Source organism: Meleagris gallopavo, chromosome 24 (assembly GCF_000146605.3).
Source record: "Meleagris gallopavo isolate NT-WF06-2002-E0010 breed Aviagen turkey brand Nicholas breeding stock chromosome 24, Turkey_5.1, whole genome shotgun sequence".
Lineage (NCBI taxonomy): Eukaryota > Metazoa > Chordata > Aves > Galliformes > Phasianidae > Meleagris > Meleagris gallopavo.
In genome coordinates this window covers 2,195,302-2,209,007 of record NC_015034.2, presented here as the reverse complement: position 1 = coordinate 2,209,007, position 13,706 = coordinate 2,195,302, and the positions used below count along the sequence as shown (strand labels likewise).

At 48.4% G+C, this 13,706-nt stretch overlaps 1 protein-coding gene across 3 annotated transcripts in view; it reads left to right on the top strand.

Annotated features, from left to right (window-relative positions):
• The window catches only part of RAB11FIP1 (RAB11 family interacting protein 1), a 14,592-nt gene extending 1,417 nt beyond the window's left edge, over positions 1–13,175 (top strand). Inside the window, exons 2-6 of one of the 3 annotated variants that reach the window (XM_010723110.3) lie at positions 3,831–4,273; positions 4,722–5,508; positions 6,480–8,339; positions 8,960–9,065; positions 10,144–13,175. In XM_010723110.3, the coding sequence (XP_010721412.1) occupies positions 3,831–4,273; positions 4,722–5,508; positions 6,480–8,339; positions 8,960–9,065; positions 10,144–10,362 (3,415 nt within the window). In that variant the 3' untranslated portion in view covers positions 10,363–13,175. Of the gene's footprint in view, positions 1–3,830; positions 4,274–4,721; positions 5,509–6,479; positions 8,340–8,959; positions 9,066–10,143 lie in introns of those variants that run through there. The other 2 variants (XM_010723112.3, XM_010723111.3) reach the window with 2 other exon arrangements.
• Positions 13,176–13,706: the final 531 nt, after the last annotated feature.

The window sequence follows — 13,706 nt, the reverse complement described above, 5'->3', positions numbered from 1 at the left end:
GGGGGGGGTCATTGGGAGGAACCTCAGCAGGTTTGCTGGTGACACCGAGCTGAGTGGTGGGGTTGACGCGATGGGATGTCGTTCAGAGGGACCTCAGTAGGCTTGGAAGGTGGTTTTGGATGAACCTAATGAGGTCCAGCACGGCAGAGTGCAAGATTTGGCAATTGGGCTGGAGGACTGCCAGGTATCTACACGGACTGGAAGGAGCAGCCCTGCAGAGAAGGACCTGGGGGTCCCGATGGGTGAAAAGCTGAACGTGAGCCAGCAGTGTGTGATTACAGCTCAGAAAGCAAATGGGATCCTGGGCTCCATCAGCAGAGGGGTGGCAGCAGGGACAGGGAGGTGATCGTCCCCCTCTGCTCTGCTTTGTGAGGCCCCATCTGCAGCACTGCGTCCAGGGCTGGAGCCCCCAGCACAAGAAAGACAGGGAGCTGTTGGAGAGGGTCCAGAGGAGCCACAGAGATGAGGAGGAGTGCAGCACCTCCACTACAAAGACAGGCTGAGGGAGCTGGGCTTGTTCAGCCTGGAGAAAAGAAGGCTGGGGGTGACCTCAGTGCAGCCTTCAGTACCTAAAGGGAGCCTACAGACAGGAGGGGAATCAACTCTTGGAAAGGGGAGATAACAGCAGGACAAGGGGAAATGGTTTTTAGTTGAGGGAGGGCAGATTGAGGTTGGATGTCAGGGGGAAGTTGTTTGCTGTGAGAGCGGTGAGGTGCTGGAACAGCTGCCCAGAGAGGCTGTGGATCCCCGTCCATCCCTGGAGGTGTTCAAGGCCAGGTTGGATGGGGCCCTGGGCAGCCTGGGCTGCTGTGAGATGTGGAGGTTGGTGGCCCTACACGTGACGGGGGGTTGGAGCTTCGTGATCCTTGAGGTCCCTTCCAACCCTGGCCGTTCTGTGATTCTGTGAAGGCTCCCAAGGGGCTCTTGAAGGGATTTGAGTGATTCTGGGGGTCCATTGGGGGGAGCTGAGGGTGCTGCGGGGCTGCTGGGAATGCCTGAGGGAATGCTGGCATCCATCCCATAGGGCTGCAGTGGGACCTGATGATATGGAGGGCAATGGGGCTCTGAGCCCCACTGCTGGTGGCACTGCTGGTGAAAGCTGGGGCCTCGGTGCTCAGCTTTCCTCTTTAAATATTTACGTGTGAAAGCCAGCAGGTCACGCTGAGAGCGGTGAAGTTATCTGGAGAAGCTCTGTGTGTTGGCAGCACGTTGTTCATAGGCTTGCATCAGGAACGGTGTTGCCAGCAGGAACAGGGAAGTGATCGTCCCCCTGTACTCAGCTCTGGTGGGGCTGCACCTTGAGTACTGTGTCCAGTTTTGGGTCCCTCACTGCAAGAAAGACGTGGAGGCCCTGGAGCGGGTTCAAGGAAGGGCAACAAAACTGGTGAGGGGTCTGGAGCACAGGGCTGATGAGGAACTGCTGAAGGAGCTGGGGTTGTTCAGTCTGGAGAAGAGGAGGCTCAGGGGAGGCCATATTGCTCTCTATAGCTACGTGAAGGGAGGCTGTAGCGAGCTGGGGGTCGGCCTCTTCTCTCGTGTAACTGGTGATAGAACTAGAGGGAATGGCTTCAAACTGCACCAGGGGAGATTTAGGCTGGACGTCAGGAACTCTACTTCTCTGAAAGAGTGGTCAGGCACTGCAATGGGCTGCACAGGGAGGTGGTGGAGTCACCGAGCCTGGAGGTGTTGAAGGAACGTTTGGATTTTGTGTTGAGGGACGTGGTTTAGTGATTACTATCGGTGACAGGTGGATGGTGGGACTGGATGATCTCGGAGATCTTTTCCAACCTTGGTGATTCTGTGATAGAATCATAGGGTTAAAAAGGCCCACAGTGCTCATCCAGTTCCAACCCCCTGCTGTGTGCAGGTCGCCAACCAGCAGCCCAGGCTGCCCAGAGCCACATCCAGCCTGGCCTTGAATGCCTCCAGGGATGGGGCATCCACAGCCTCCTTGGGCAACCTGCTGCAGTGCATCACCACCCTCTGAGTGAAAAAATTCCTCCTAATATCCAACCCAAACCTCCCCTGTCTCATTTGAAACTTAGTTCAGGCAGGGAATGAAGGCACAGTGCTGCCAGCGCTCATGGATTTGTCTTAATGAATGCTTAGCAGAGCTTAATCGCATGTAAGAGCAGATAATTCGGCGTTCTATGGGCTCATGTCACTGCTGGCTGTTAGGCTCTGAGCAGGAAGGTGTCTCCTTTAATAGGCTGTGCAGCTCTGTGTCATGCTTGTACCTTTGGACGTACGCAGCTGTGCGGTGCCCTGAAAGCCCTGGGGTGGTTCCTGGAGCTTGGGGCAGCACCAGCACTTTGTGATGTGGTTTGAGACAGCACTGAGTCACCTTCTTCCTGTGCTGTTCACACCGGTTTGGTCAGCGCCAGGTCTGGGTCGTGTTTGTTAACAAAGCTTGTGAAGTCCTAATTAGCACGTAGCTGTCATTAGGGCCTGTGTCAGGTTGTAATGTGTTTACATGCAGAGCCTCGTGCTTACAGGCAGCGAGTTGGCATGGGTTCCTTTCTTTGTGTTGGGACCAAGGGAGAATCATGGAAAAATACTACTTTGGTGCTCCTGGGAAAACTGATGGTGTTCCCCATCGTTAGCATTGGTTTGCTCTTGCTTTCGTGTTTGGATCCCATTCCTTCCATCGTCACGTAGCTGCTGTGATGGCACAGAGCATCAGGGGCTGCTGCTGAGCCCTGTGCTGTGACCTGGGTGCTGGCCAGAGCCACTGCTTGCGTTTCAGAGTGGCTGACAGTGCTGGTTGTTTGCAGCTAAAATTTGCCTATGCAATACAGGTAGCTCCTAGAAATTACACGATGCAGAACAAAGTCTGCCCTGTACTTTGCTGGGATCAAGCATGGGCACAGAGGGGTGTCCAGGGAGGTGCCAGCTTCCCACAGCCTTTGCTCATTCTCTTCTGCTTTGTTTTGTTTATCAAAGCAAATTGCTTTTTTTTATTCTCCTCCATTGCTTCCACGAAGTACTGAAGTGTGAACTCGATGGAGTTCTGCCCACTGGAGGCAATGTCACTGTTCTCCAGGCGTCCTTTCTATCAGCTCAGTGGAGGGAGGACGTCTGCAGCTCTCTCAGTAGACACAAAATAAACAAATACATTGGCATGCAGAATTGATAACCTCCCTTCTCGGGCAGTACTGTGCTTTGAATGTCATTGAGGGGGACGTATGGAGCAGGTATTGAGCAAGTGCAGTGCAGGCAGGTGCTGGGTTTGCAGCTTGGTTCCCATTTTATGCTGTGTTTCAGAAGGGAATAAGGCTCTGCCTGTAGCAAACCTCATGGTTTGACCCTGTTGCTCTCTCACGGAGCTGAGTGGAAGTCCCAGACGTTCTGTAACACTTGTTTTGAATCTTGCTGTGTTGATTAGGGGTTCTTTAGCTTAAGAAGCATTACGATAGCTGCTGAAAAGGAGCTGGAATGAATGGTATGAGGGTGTGGGAGGCATGTGTAACCTTTCTGGTACAGTGTCAGCAGCTCCCTTTGCACCCACTTCAAAGCCTTAATCTGTGAATTTCAGAAAGCCTGAAGAAAATAGAGGAAAAAAGTGGCAGAGCTGACCCACATGAATTCCATGTGTTGTTTGTAAACCCGAAACAAAAAGACAAATTTCACTAACAACTTTCTCTTCATAATAAGAAGCGTTTTCCTTTGGTTTCTGGGATCGTATGATAATGACGTCGTTGTGAGATTAAAGGTTTTGCTTTTTTTCTGCACTGTAGGCTTTTTGCATTCTTATAACATCAGCAACCCGTGTTAAGTTATTGGTCTGTCTGGGGGGCTTGTTTAGGATAGAAATCTCGTTGTTTTTGCAGGTGGTACAAGCTGCGCTCCAAACCAGGGAAAAAGGAAAAGGAGAGAGGAGAGATCGAAGTGGACATCCAGTTCATGAGGAGCAACTTGACTGCCAGCATGTTTGATTTGTCCGTGAAGGACAAAACCCGCTCCCCATTTGGCAAACTCAAGGACAAGCTGAAGGGGAAGCGGAGCAGTGGGCTCTCTGACACAGCCTCAGCCATCGTGCCCAACACAACACACTCCCCTGCTGATAGTGAAGACGAGGCATCCGAGAAGGAGAAGAAAAAATCCAAGTTCAAAACGCTGTTTTCCAAACCTGGCCTGCAGAAGACTTCCCTCTCTCAATCCATGTCGGTGCTGCCCACACCTCAGCCTGTGGCTGCCAGGGTCAGGCTCAGGCCCACGGATTTCCAGCCACAGTGGGATGATGAGGACTCGGAGACCTCTCCAAGCTCAGAACGTGAGTTTGCAAGTTTGCACCCTGCATGCATGGGGCTGTGCTCAGAGCTGTGGAATCATAGAGGCGTTTGAGTTGGAAGGGACCTTTAAAGGCCATCTGGTCCAACTACCCTGCAATGAACAGGGGCACCACGGTTCCATCTGGGTGCTCAGAGCCACATCCAGCCTGACCTGGAACTTCTGCAGGTACAGACATTCACAGCTAAGCTTATCTTAGGCTGGCTTAGCAGCCGTCAGCCTAACCTGCAGTGGTGTGGTTCCATAGTGGATATCTGGTGGTTGTAGGTGCTGAAAAGCTGTGTGCAGAGGGCTGACAGCAATAAGGGACCCAGAGGGTGTGGACGTGGCCAGTCTAGTCACACTCACGTTGTTGCTGTGATCAGTTAACGAGTTGTTAATAGCAAGCATCAGAGAAATCTTGAATTTCTCCCCATTTATTTTTTTTCCAGGAACCTTTGAAATTCCTCTAGATGAGAAGTCCTCGCCTTCTGTATTTAAACATCGTAAAGCAGCAACTTTGGACAACAGGCAGCTAAACCAACCAGCTGCTGGCAACACCAAGAAAGAAGGGCTCTCTTTATTTAGTGGCCTTAAATCTAAAAACGATCCGGTTTCCAAGTCCAGTTTGTGTATCAATGGCTGTCACGTTTATATGGAAGAGAGCACCCTGAAGGACAGCACTCCAGCTTCTTCTCCCTCTCCTCGCAACTTCAGGAAGAAGCAGGTCTCTACTTCAGAAGAGAACCTCTCTTTCAGGTCTCCTAAAGGACCTGAGGAGACGGAAAGAACATCTCCCAGCAATGCTTTGTCTGGGTCTGCATCCTTGGAGACCTTTAAAGCTATGTCTTTGCCGTCATACAAATTGCTGAGCAGTGAGGAATATGTGGAAACCAGCATTCCTGTGAGTGTTGAGGTTACCAAAGAGACCAAAAAAACGGACCAGAAAAAGTCTGCCTTGCTTTCCCTGGTCACGGGGAAGAAGGAAGCAGCGAAAACCAGTGATGCTGAAAGTAATCCGGACAGAACTCAGAAGGAAGAGGAAAACAAAGCTACAGAAGAGAAGAGTGAACAGGAGGCCAAGTGCCTTGAACCTCCAACAGATTTAAGCAGGGGAAATCCTTCAGAAGACAGTCAGTCAGAAGTCTTCACAAGTAAGCAACCGCTCAACCCTTTTGATGAAGAATGGAAACCTGAAAAAGCAGCTGCACCAGCAAAGACCAAAGCTGTCAAACCCAGGTGAGTGTCTTTTGGTTCACATGCTGACATAAATAGTGACACGCAGTGGGTGTAGAGTGAGTTAGGGTGCTTCCAACCACAGAGCAGCACTTCTGAGCTTGATGTGCTGCACGCAGCAGCACCGTGCTACTCAGGGGAAGGGGGGGGGGTTCCTGAGGGCTTGGAGCTAGGCATTGGTCACAATTTTTTTTTTAATTTTTCAATATGAATAATAGATTGATATAGGGATATTACCTGTAAGTGATGCCAAAATAGCAGTTCTCTGAGCGCAAGCATCTTTTCAGATTCTGGGGTCAGTTTCTTGCTGGCTCTTTTTGCAGAAACTAACATTCTTCTGTCAGAGCTGCGTGGCTTGGAACATATCCAAGGGCTGAAATATCAATTCTAACATCTCTGCTTCTCCCTTCTGTTATTTGCTGTGGTCTTCAAAAGAGTTAACCCTTGGAGCCCTTCTGCTTTTGACATTGTTCACAGCAACAGCAAGTACATCTGTGGCATTTGTACTCAAGGCTTTTTCGGAAATTCTGCTCCTTCATGTGTCTGGTTGTATGTGGTTTCATATATATATGTGTATCTGTCTATATATATGTGTGTAAATACATTTGTCTTACTAATAAGGCTATGTTTTGCCTGCCTCTAACTCTCTGTTTTCAGTGCTTCTTCCTTGTTTAAACACCTTGCACATGAAGTGTCTTACTAATGAAAATGCTTGGGATGCAGAAGTTGAGGTAAAGCAGGTGTGGCAGTAATCTGAGTGTGCAGATGGCAGCAGAGGCATTTTGACATCAATCAGGTGTTTGTGAGGAGCATTTAAGCGTATTTACTGGAGTCTGTTAGATAGGCTGGTGGCTCTCTTGCTTTGTAATTTATCTCCATTGTCAGGCAGTGGTGCAGTCTGGTGCTGAAGCTTGTCTGTTGCTGCCTCGTGTTGCATCCACAGGTGACATGCAAGTTTTTTGTCCCTTTTGCAGACTGGGCGAGTCTTCAGAGGAAGAAACCAAAGCCACTCTTCCTATTCTTGCACCTGATTCCCTTCCTGCTTACCTGTCTGTGCACCACATCAGTAGTGACAACAATCCTTTTGTTTCTAAAATAGGACAGAAAGTAGCAGACTCTGAGGACATTACTCCTGCATCTCTTCCTTCTCCTTTCACTGCAGAGCTTTTAAGTGGCAAGAACCCCTTTAATCCCAGCTGGGGCAGGGAGACCCCAGCCCCTGGTTCTGACCACGTTGCCATCCCTTCATCCCATCACCTTGCAGCCCCTGCTCCCAAAGGACAGGTCTCTCATAGTGGCAATAATCCTTTTGCTTCTGAATGGGGCCAGGGTCCTGAAGGCTCTGATGCATTTGCTTCCATGTCTCCTCTCCCTGCACCTTCTCTCCGCTCTGGTGGTTGCTTTAATGGCAATAACCCTTTTCTATCCAAGACTGGATGGGGGGTGGATGCGCCAGGTCTCACAGCTGTCACTGCTTCTTCCCCTGTTGGCCTTCCTGGTGATGGAGACAATTCCTCAGCAGGACTTTCTGCTGATCTGAACGACTCTGCTGTCACTGCTTCAGGGAGCTCTTTGAATGTGGCTTCAACTCGTAATGTAAATGCTGTAGCAAACCCTGCTGCCGCTCTTTCTGTCAACCCTGGTGTGGCTCCAAAGAATCAGTGTGGTTCCGTACGGGTGCAGGTGGGCCCTTCTTTAAATACAAGCAAGTTAGTGCTCTTCACAGAGAACAGTGCTGAACAGTCACCATTCTCCAAGAGTGAGCTCAAAGAGAAGCAGGAGATGTGGAGTGAAAAGAGGAGGGAGGAGCATTCACCCACATCAGAGCCTCAGGAACCTCCTCCATCTCCAGTGCAATCTGTGAACCCAGCCCACACACAGCCTCCTCAGGAAGCTGCTGCAGGGAGAGCTGGCAGGGAGGAGGCTGTCACACCACAGCCTGCACCACGGCTGTCTTTAATGCAGAAATGCCCCCCCGTTTCTCAGGCTGACGACTTAAGTGTTGGGCGTTCAGGGGAGGGTGAGGGCTCTGCATGTGGCCTTGCTTTACAGAATGAGAAAGCCCCCTGTGCTCATGGGTGCCTCCCCCAGAATGGCTCAGTGACAGCCCTCGTCCCACCAGGAAAGCTCAGAGCTGACAGCTTTAGCAGACGTGTGAAAAGGGAAGGGGACGAGGATTTGTTTGATTCTCTTACAAATCTGAAGTCTGCCCTTTCAGTTACCGGAGATCACGGCGTGAGGCTGGCTGCCCTTCCTGCTATTCCCGAGGCAGGCTCTGATGATGAGCTGCAGGGCGACTGTCAGGAAAACCACGGCGTTGCTGCAGGTGATCAGAACGTTTCAGAGCCTGTAGATAGAATGCCTTTGCATGAGAACCAGAAGGAGAGCTCTGATAGCTCTGCTGCAGGCGGAGTAACTCTGTCTGCAGGAGGAGGAAGTGCTGTGCCTGTGCTGCCTGCAGGAGGGCATGGCTGTGGAGTCAGTAAGCAGACACCTGACTCAGGTATGACGTCTCATTCCAGTGAGCACAGTCATTCTGAGAAACAAGGAATAAGTGGTGGTGTTGGGGAGCGTGCAGAGAGTGACTTCTTTGAGCCTTCTGTTTCCTCTTCTTCCCTGTCGTGTTCTTCCCAGCCTTGCTCCTCCTCTCGCTCCCTCTCCTCTGACACCCCAAGTCAGAGGGCAGAGTCTCCGAAAAAGCCAACAGCAGAGGGCTTCGCAGATAAAGCAGGAAATTCTGGCAAGAAGAAGCTTCTTCAGGCATGGGTTTCACCCTCTGAAACGTACCCTAACCAAACTCAACAGAGTGGTGAAACCGTGTCTCCTAAGCACAGGTGAGAGAACATGGGGACTGCACTGAAGGTATCTCAGTGCTGAGAGCCTTGCCCTTGATGTGAGCATTGCCTTTGGTATGAGCTTTGCCTTTTCTTGCTCTGTTAGAGCCATCACCACGAATCCTGAGCAACAAAAGAAAACACCTTTTGACACTTTATGGCACAAAATCATATCAGATAAGTTGCACTACCTGTATGTCCCAGGATAGCAGAAGCATTTGGTATTTTGAAAGAACCACAAATAACGCTTTCATTAAGGACTCATATACTGGTGCCCAGAAGATGGGAATAACTGCTGGTATTACTGCCTTCTCCTGTGGGCTGACCTTGCTTTTCCTTTGTGACATTGTTTAGGATATATTTCCCTTGTTACTGCTTCTTTATCTCCAATGCCTTTAGTCAGTAAAGACAGTAGAAAGAACTGGAGTGCACTTAGAGAAACCTGTAGCTGAGGCAGAGATGCCTTCTCTTCCCAAAGTAGAATCTTTAATCTCTGGAATGGGAGGGAGTGCAGAGTAAGGATTTCCCCCAGTTTTTCACTGCTTTTGTTTTCACTCTGAAGATGTAATGCCAGTATCAGTGTACTGCTTGAATAACACGAGTCTTTTGTAATGTTACAGACTTCATCCTGTGAAGCCAATGAGTACCACAGCAAATAAGTCCCAAAACAAAGACCTGAATGTCATCAACTGTATGAGTGAGAAGCTGCTTGAGATGAACATAAAGGTAGGGTGGAGAGAAGCACATCAAACTCAACTCCCATACATTGCTTAGGATCACGTCTCCTGTCGTGTATCCCACGAGAACTGTGCTTGTGCTCAGACCATGGGGAATGTGCTATTTCTTTTTGCCCTTCCTCAGAGGTGGGGGCATTCTTTATTATTTTCTTGCAACTCATCAGTAATAGCATCAGAACCTCCTGTTTGTGCAGGGGTTTCTGAGTGGAGGGGATGGAAGGCTGCCCGGAGGTGAGCAGGACATTCAGAGCTGCAGCTCTGAGTGACACTGCAGTGCTGCCCTGGTGCCTGGTCCTGCTTGTGACGTGCAGGAGCTGCATAACTTGGATCAGCAGGAAAGACTGGACAAATTAGTCACTGTTGATGTGCAAACATGATTAGTCTGCAAAGCTTCTTTTTGCCCTGAAGTAAGTTTGTGGATCTTAAAGATGGGGAAAAGGTATCTTGGGGTGGCTGCTGCCTTGTAATGTGTTGTATTAATATCTTCTGCTTCCTAAAAGCGTCGCTGTGCAGCTTGTATAACCACTCAGATTTAATAAGTGGGTTATTCTTTTGATAATCTTGGTCTCAAGAGACCTCTAAAGCTAATCCTGCAGTGCCTCCTTCTGGGACAAGTGGAAAAGAAGAAAGTTTTTATTTATTTTTATTTATTTAAACGGTATAAACTGTCATGTTGAAATATTTGTTGAGGTTTAAGAGTTAAAGGCAGAGTTTTCCAAGCGTGTTGTGCTTTGTGTTTGTGGTGGTAATCTGAAGAAGAGTGAAATGCCTCAGGCCTATGGGAGGGTTTGTGCTGTTTAACCTGAATTTGACCTCCCAGCTCCTCAGCGTATTTCAGGTCAGTGCGGTCATAAAGTTTTAATGAGCAGCATTCCAAGATGCCATTTAGATTGGATGTACCTCTGCAAAGGTGGGAAGCACGTAATACTTCTGAGGAGCAGCTTTGTGTTGGCAGATGGACATGCAAAGCAGTTCCCTGCTGCCTGAACTCCAAACCATCTCTCAGACAGCTTTCAGTTCTTGTCTGCAATGCCCTCGTGTGAGATGACCCTGCCTTTCTTTTGCAGAAATACAACCCTTCGGATCCTGCCTATGCTTATGCCCAGCTCACACACGATGAGCTGATCCAGCTGGTCCTGAAACAGAGGGATACCATCACCAAGAAGGATCTCCAGGTGCGTGAGCTTGAAGACTACATCGATAACTTGCTTGTCAGAGTCATGGAAGAAACCCCAAACATTCTTCGTGTTTCAACTTCTGGAAACAGAAAAGCTGGAAAGATGTAGGAGCTCTCTGGATGTCAAACAAAGGGCTGAGTTCCTGCCAGAAGAGTTTGATTAATAAGGAGACAACATGAAATAGGTGGTACTGCCGTGCTGCCTGCAGACAATGAGCTCTTCTGTTTCTGGCTTGAGCAGCTATCAGTTGGAGTAGTGCTTACATCAGCTCTTGTACACGGAGTCCAGAAGTAGAGTCATTTACCATATTTATTTTTGGTCTTTTTCCATTATTTGGGAAGATTTGTTCAGGCATTTAATCCAAAGTCTGATTGCAATAGGAAGGATGAAGGGTTTGTTGTTGTTTTGTGTGTTTCCTTGCCAGCAAAGCACTGCTGATCCTTTGATGAAGATTTTTTCATTGTTGTTTTTTAGCAGCTTTGATAGATCATCTGTCTGCACTGAAGTTGTAGTGCAATATAAAATCTCATACAGTAGAGCTTGAGGATTTGATTTTTACTTTTATCTTTTGACAACTACACTGGAGGAGTCCAAAGAATGAATGCTTCAGAACAGAGCTGTGTGGGCTGTATTTTAAAAGCAATTAATGCCCTGAAACGGAGTGCAAGTTAAACCTCAGATTGGAAAGCAAGAAGCAAAGCAAAATTAATGACACAATATAAGCAAAGCAGTTCTCCAAGGGGAAAGCTTACAGGGTTTTAAATACGGATGTTGTGGGATATTTGTCTACCATGGGAATAAGGGGTAGCAATGAGTTTGGGCTGATGTTACGTTGTGTTGGAAGCTGTTCTCCTCTGGACTTTAATTCCTGATTCAAAGGTTGTTTGAACAGGAAGACAAAGGTACAGACAACCTGGATTCTGCTCAGTAGTCCTGGATTGGGGTGCATTTCTCTGTACACATGCATGGCCTGTGGCTCTTGTATGAAAGTTGTGTGACAGTTTTGGTGTCATAGCACTGCAGTTTTTTACACGTAAGTGCCTTGAATTTTGGAGCTTACCCTGGAGCAGCCTTCAAGGGTGATCAGGCTTAAAACTCATCTCTTTTTTTGAATTCAGTGTACAAAAGGAACCAAATTCCACTCTCCCCCTGGGATGGGAGCAGCCAGAATATCAGCACTCTGATCCTGTTGTGTTCTTTGTGACTTGAGCTCAGAAAGGAATGAAAATGTCATGCTGCTGGCTTTGCAAGACAATCAAATGTTCCTTAATTTGTGGCTTCTTTGCAGCTCAGTAAAGACAAATGCTTCTCACCATTGCCTCAGACAGAGAATAGCAGCACAGGGCTATGAAGCAGCCACTACAGCAGGCTTTCTCCACTGAAAGTTAAACATGCCTCTGTTTTTTGTGGTGATCTCTTGTCAAAGGTCAACAAACCAGATTTTTTTTTTGCAGCTCTTAAGTTTACCAGAGTTTGTGAATGCCTTGAAAGAAAGCTGAAATACCAAAAGGGTGTGTAGCAGAGGAACACAGTGAGTGCTCCTACCCTCTGTGGTTGAAGTAATCTATTAATTAGGTCACTTCTGATGTAGCCTGAAAGGAGTTTCTAACACAGTTTTCCTACAGCAAAGCACTTTATTGAGGGATTGATTACTAACCTCTTAGCAATAATCTTACTATTTTCATAAAACACTGAAAATTACTGGAGACTTCTCAATTAAATACTGTATTTTTGTAGCAAAAAGTAGCTAATATATTATCCTAGAGATGTACAGGTTGATTGAAAAACTCCAAGCATGCTGTTAATCACATTTTCTTACTGTAATTGGGCGGACTGCTAAAATCTGCCCTGGCAATCAAAGCTCTCCTGACAGCTCTCCTGCATCAGAAGCTCAAATCGAAGAAAACCTTTTGCTTTAAGTGTCTTTAAGAGTCTCTGAAGACTTCAGGTGGTACTTTTCTGTACTCTCTTCTGTGAAAGATGGCTCTGAGAAGTTCTGAGCAGTACCTTCAGCTCCAGCAGTGCTTTGGGTGGCACCGCTCGGCATTGCTGGGAATGGATGCTGCTCCTCGTGCCTTGAAATAGCAGCAGGATGGAGGAGTGCTTTGCTTCCTCCCCGTGGATCTCTGGAAAGAAATGGTTCCCAATACCTCATGGATAAACTCGTCTTCTAGCCTTTATTCCACAGCTTTCTGATTTTTTTTTCTTCTGGTTTAGAGAGTCAGAAAAACCAGTAGTGCTTTCGAACAACGTAACAGTTCCAAATCACAGATGCTGCTGTTGGTAGCCATCACTGGACCCAGGCTGAGGAAGGCCTGATGTGTTTTTATGGTTCTCCCTTTAGCAGTGAGGGCACTGCTGTGTCTTTCCTGCTGCGCTCTGTGATGCTGTGCGCAGCGCTCTTGCAATCTGGATTTCATGAAGCTTTTACAGTGGGTTTTGTGCTTTCCTTTTGGCAAGAACGTGCATCTCGAGGTTCTGCACGCAAACAAAACACTAATGAGAGTCTCCTTAGAGACAAAGCCTTAAAATTCGTACTGTCCTTTGCCAGTTACCACTTTGCCCATTGAGGTGTATGGCTTTTGCGTTGTGGGTTATATGCTGTGGTGACAGGTGCTGCTGCAGGCAGCACTCCTGGATGAGCCACGCTTCCATTCCGCAGCTGGAATGCACGTGGAAACGTGGCACAAACCTCATACCTCCATCTTTGGTCAGCAACACTATTTAAAGCCTTTCTTTGGTGTAAGGGGTGCTCACCTTGATTTTAAGGGACCTAAGAATCGAGTGTGTTTTCTTGTTTGATTACTAAAGGACCTATATGTATTTTTCCGTTTATGGGGTCTGCTTTTATTGCAGGTACTGCTTGTTTTTAAACCACCTTTGGTTTTGTGGAACACTACAATAAAATTACTTTAATTCCAGTGTTCTCATCGCTGTGTTTTTTTTTTTTTTCTCTGTCAGAGGGAGAGGCAACGGATGAGTGCAGCTCCGTGAGCCCTTCCTCAACCTGTTTGTGATGGCCAGAGTCACCTGATTTCTGGATAACATCTCCTAATTGAGGTGTGGGATGCTGGGTATGTTCTGTCTCCTTCCAGCCTGGCAGCTGTGGGGCAGAGGGGACTTTGAAGCACGCTGTGCCTATTGAGAACAGGGGAAAAGGCAGCAGTTGCTCAACAGTGACCCGCAGCCTGAACCCACAGCCTGTGCTGCTGCAGGCAGAGCTCGGCTGCTCCTCGTGCCGAACGTCCTCGCCCCGCAGCTCCTTTGTGCTGCATTCAGCCCTGCCAGCTGCCCGTGATGTAAACATCTGACGGGGTGGGGAAACCTGCCGAGCGAGCTCATCACGGAACCGAGAGTTTCTGCGAGCGGAAAATGTGCAAAAGGTCCTCGGCCGGGAGCAAAATCAGCCGCAGTGCCGCGGAGATCCGCGAGGGAGGCGCCGCACAGCGGCG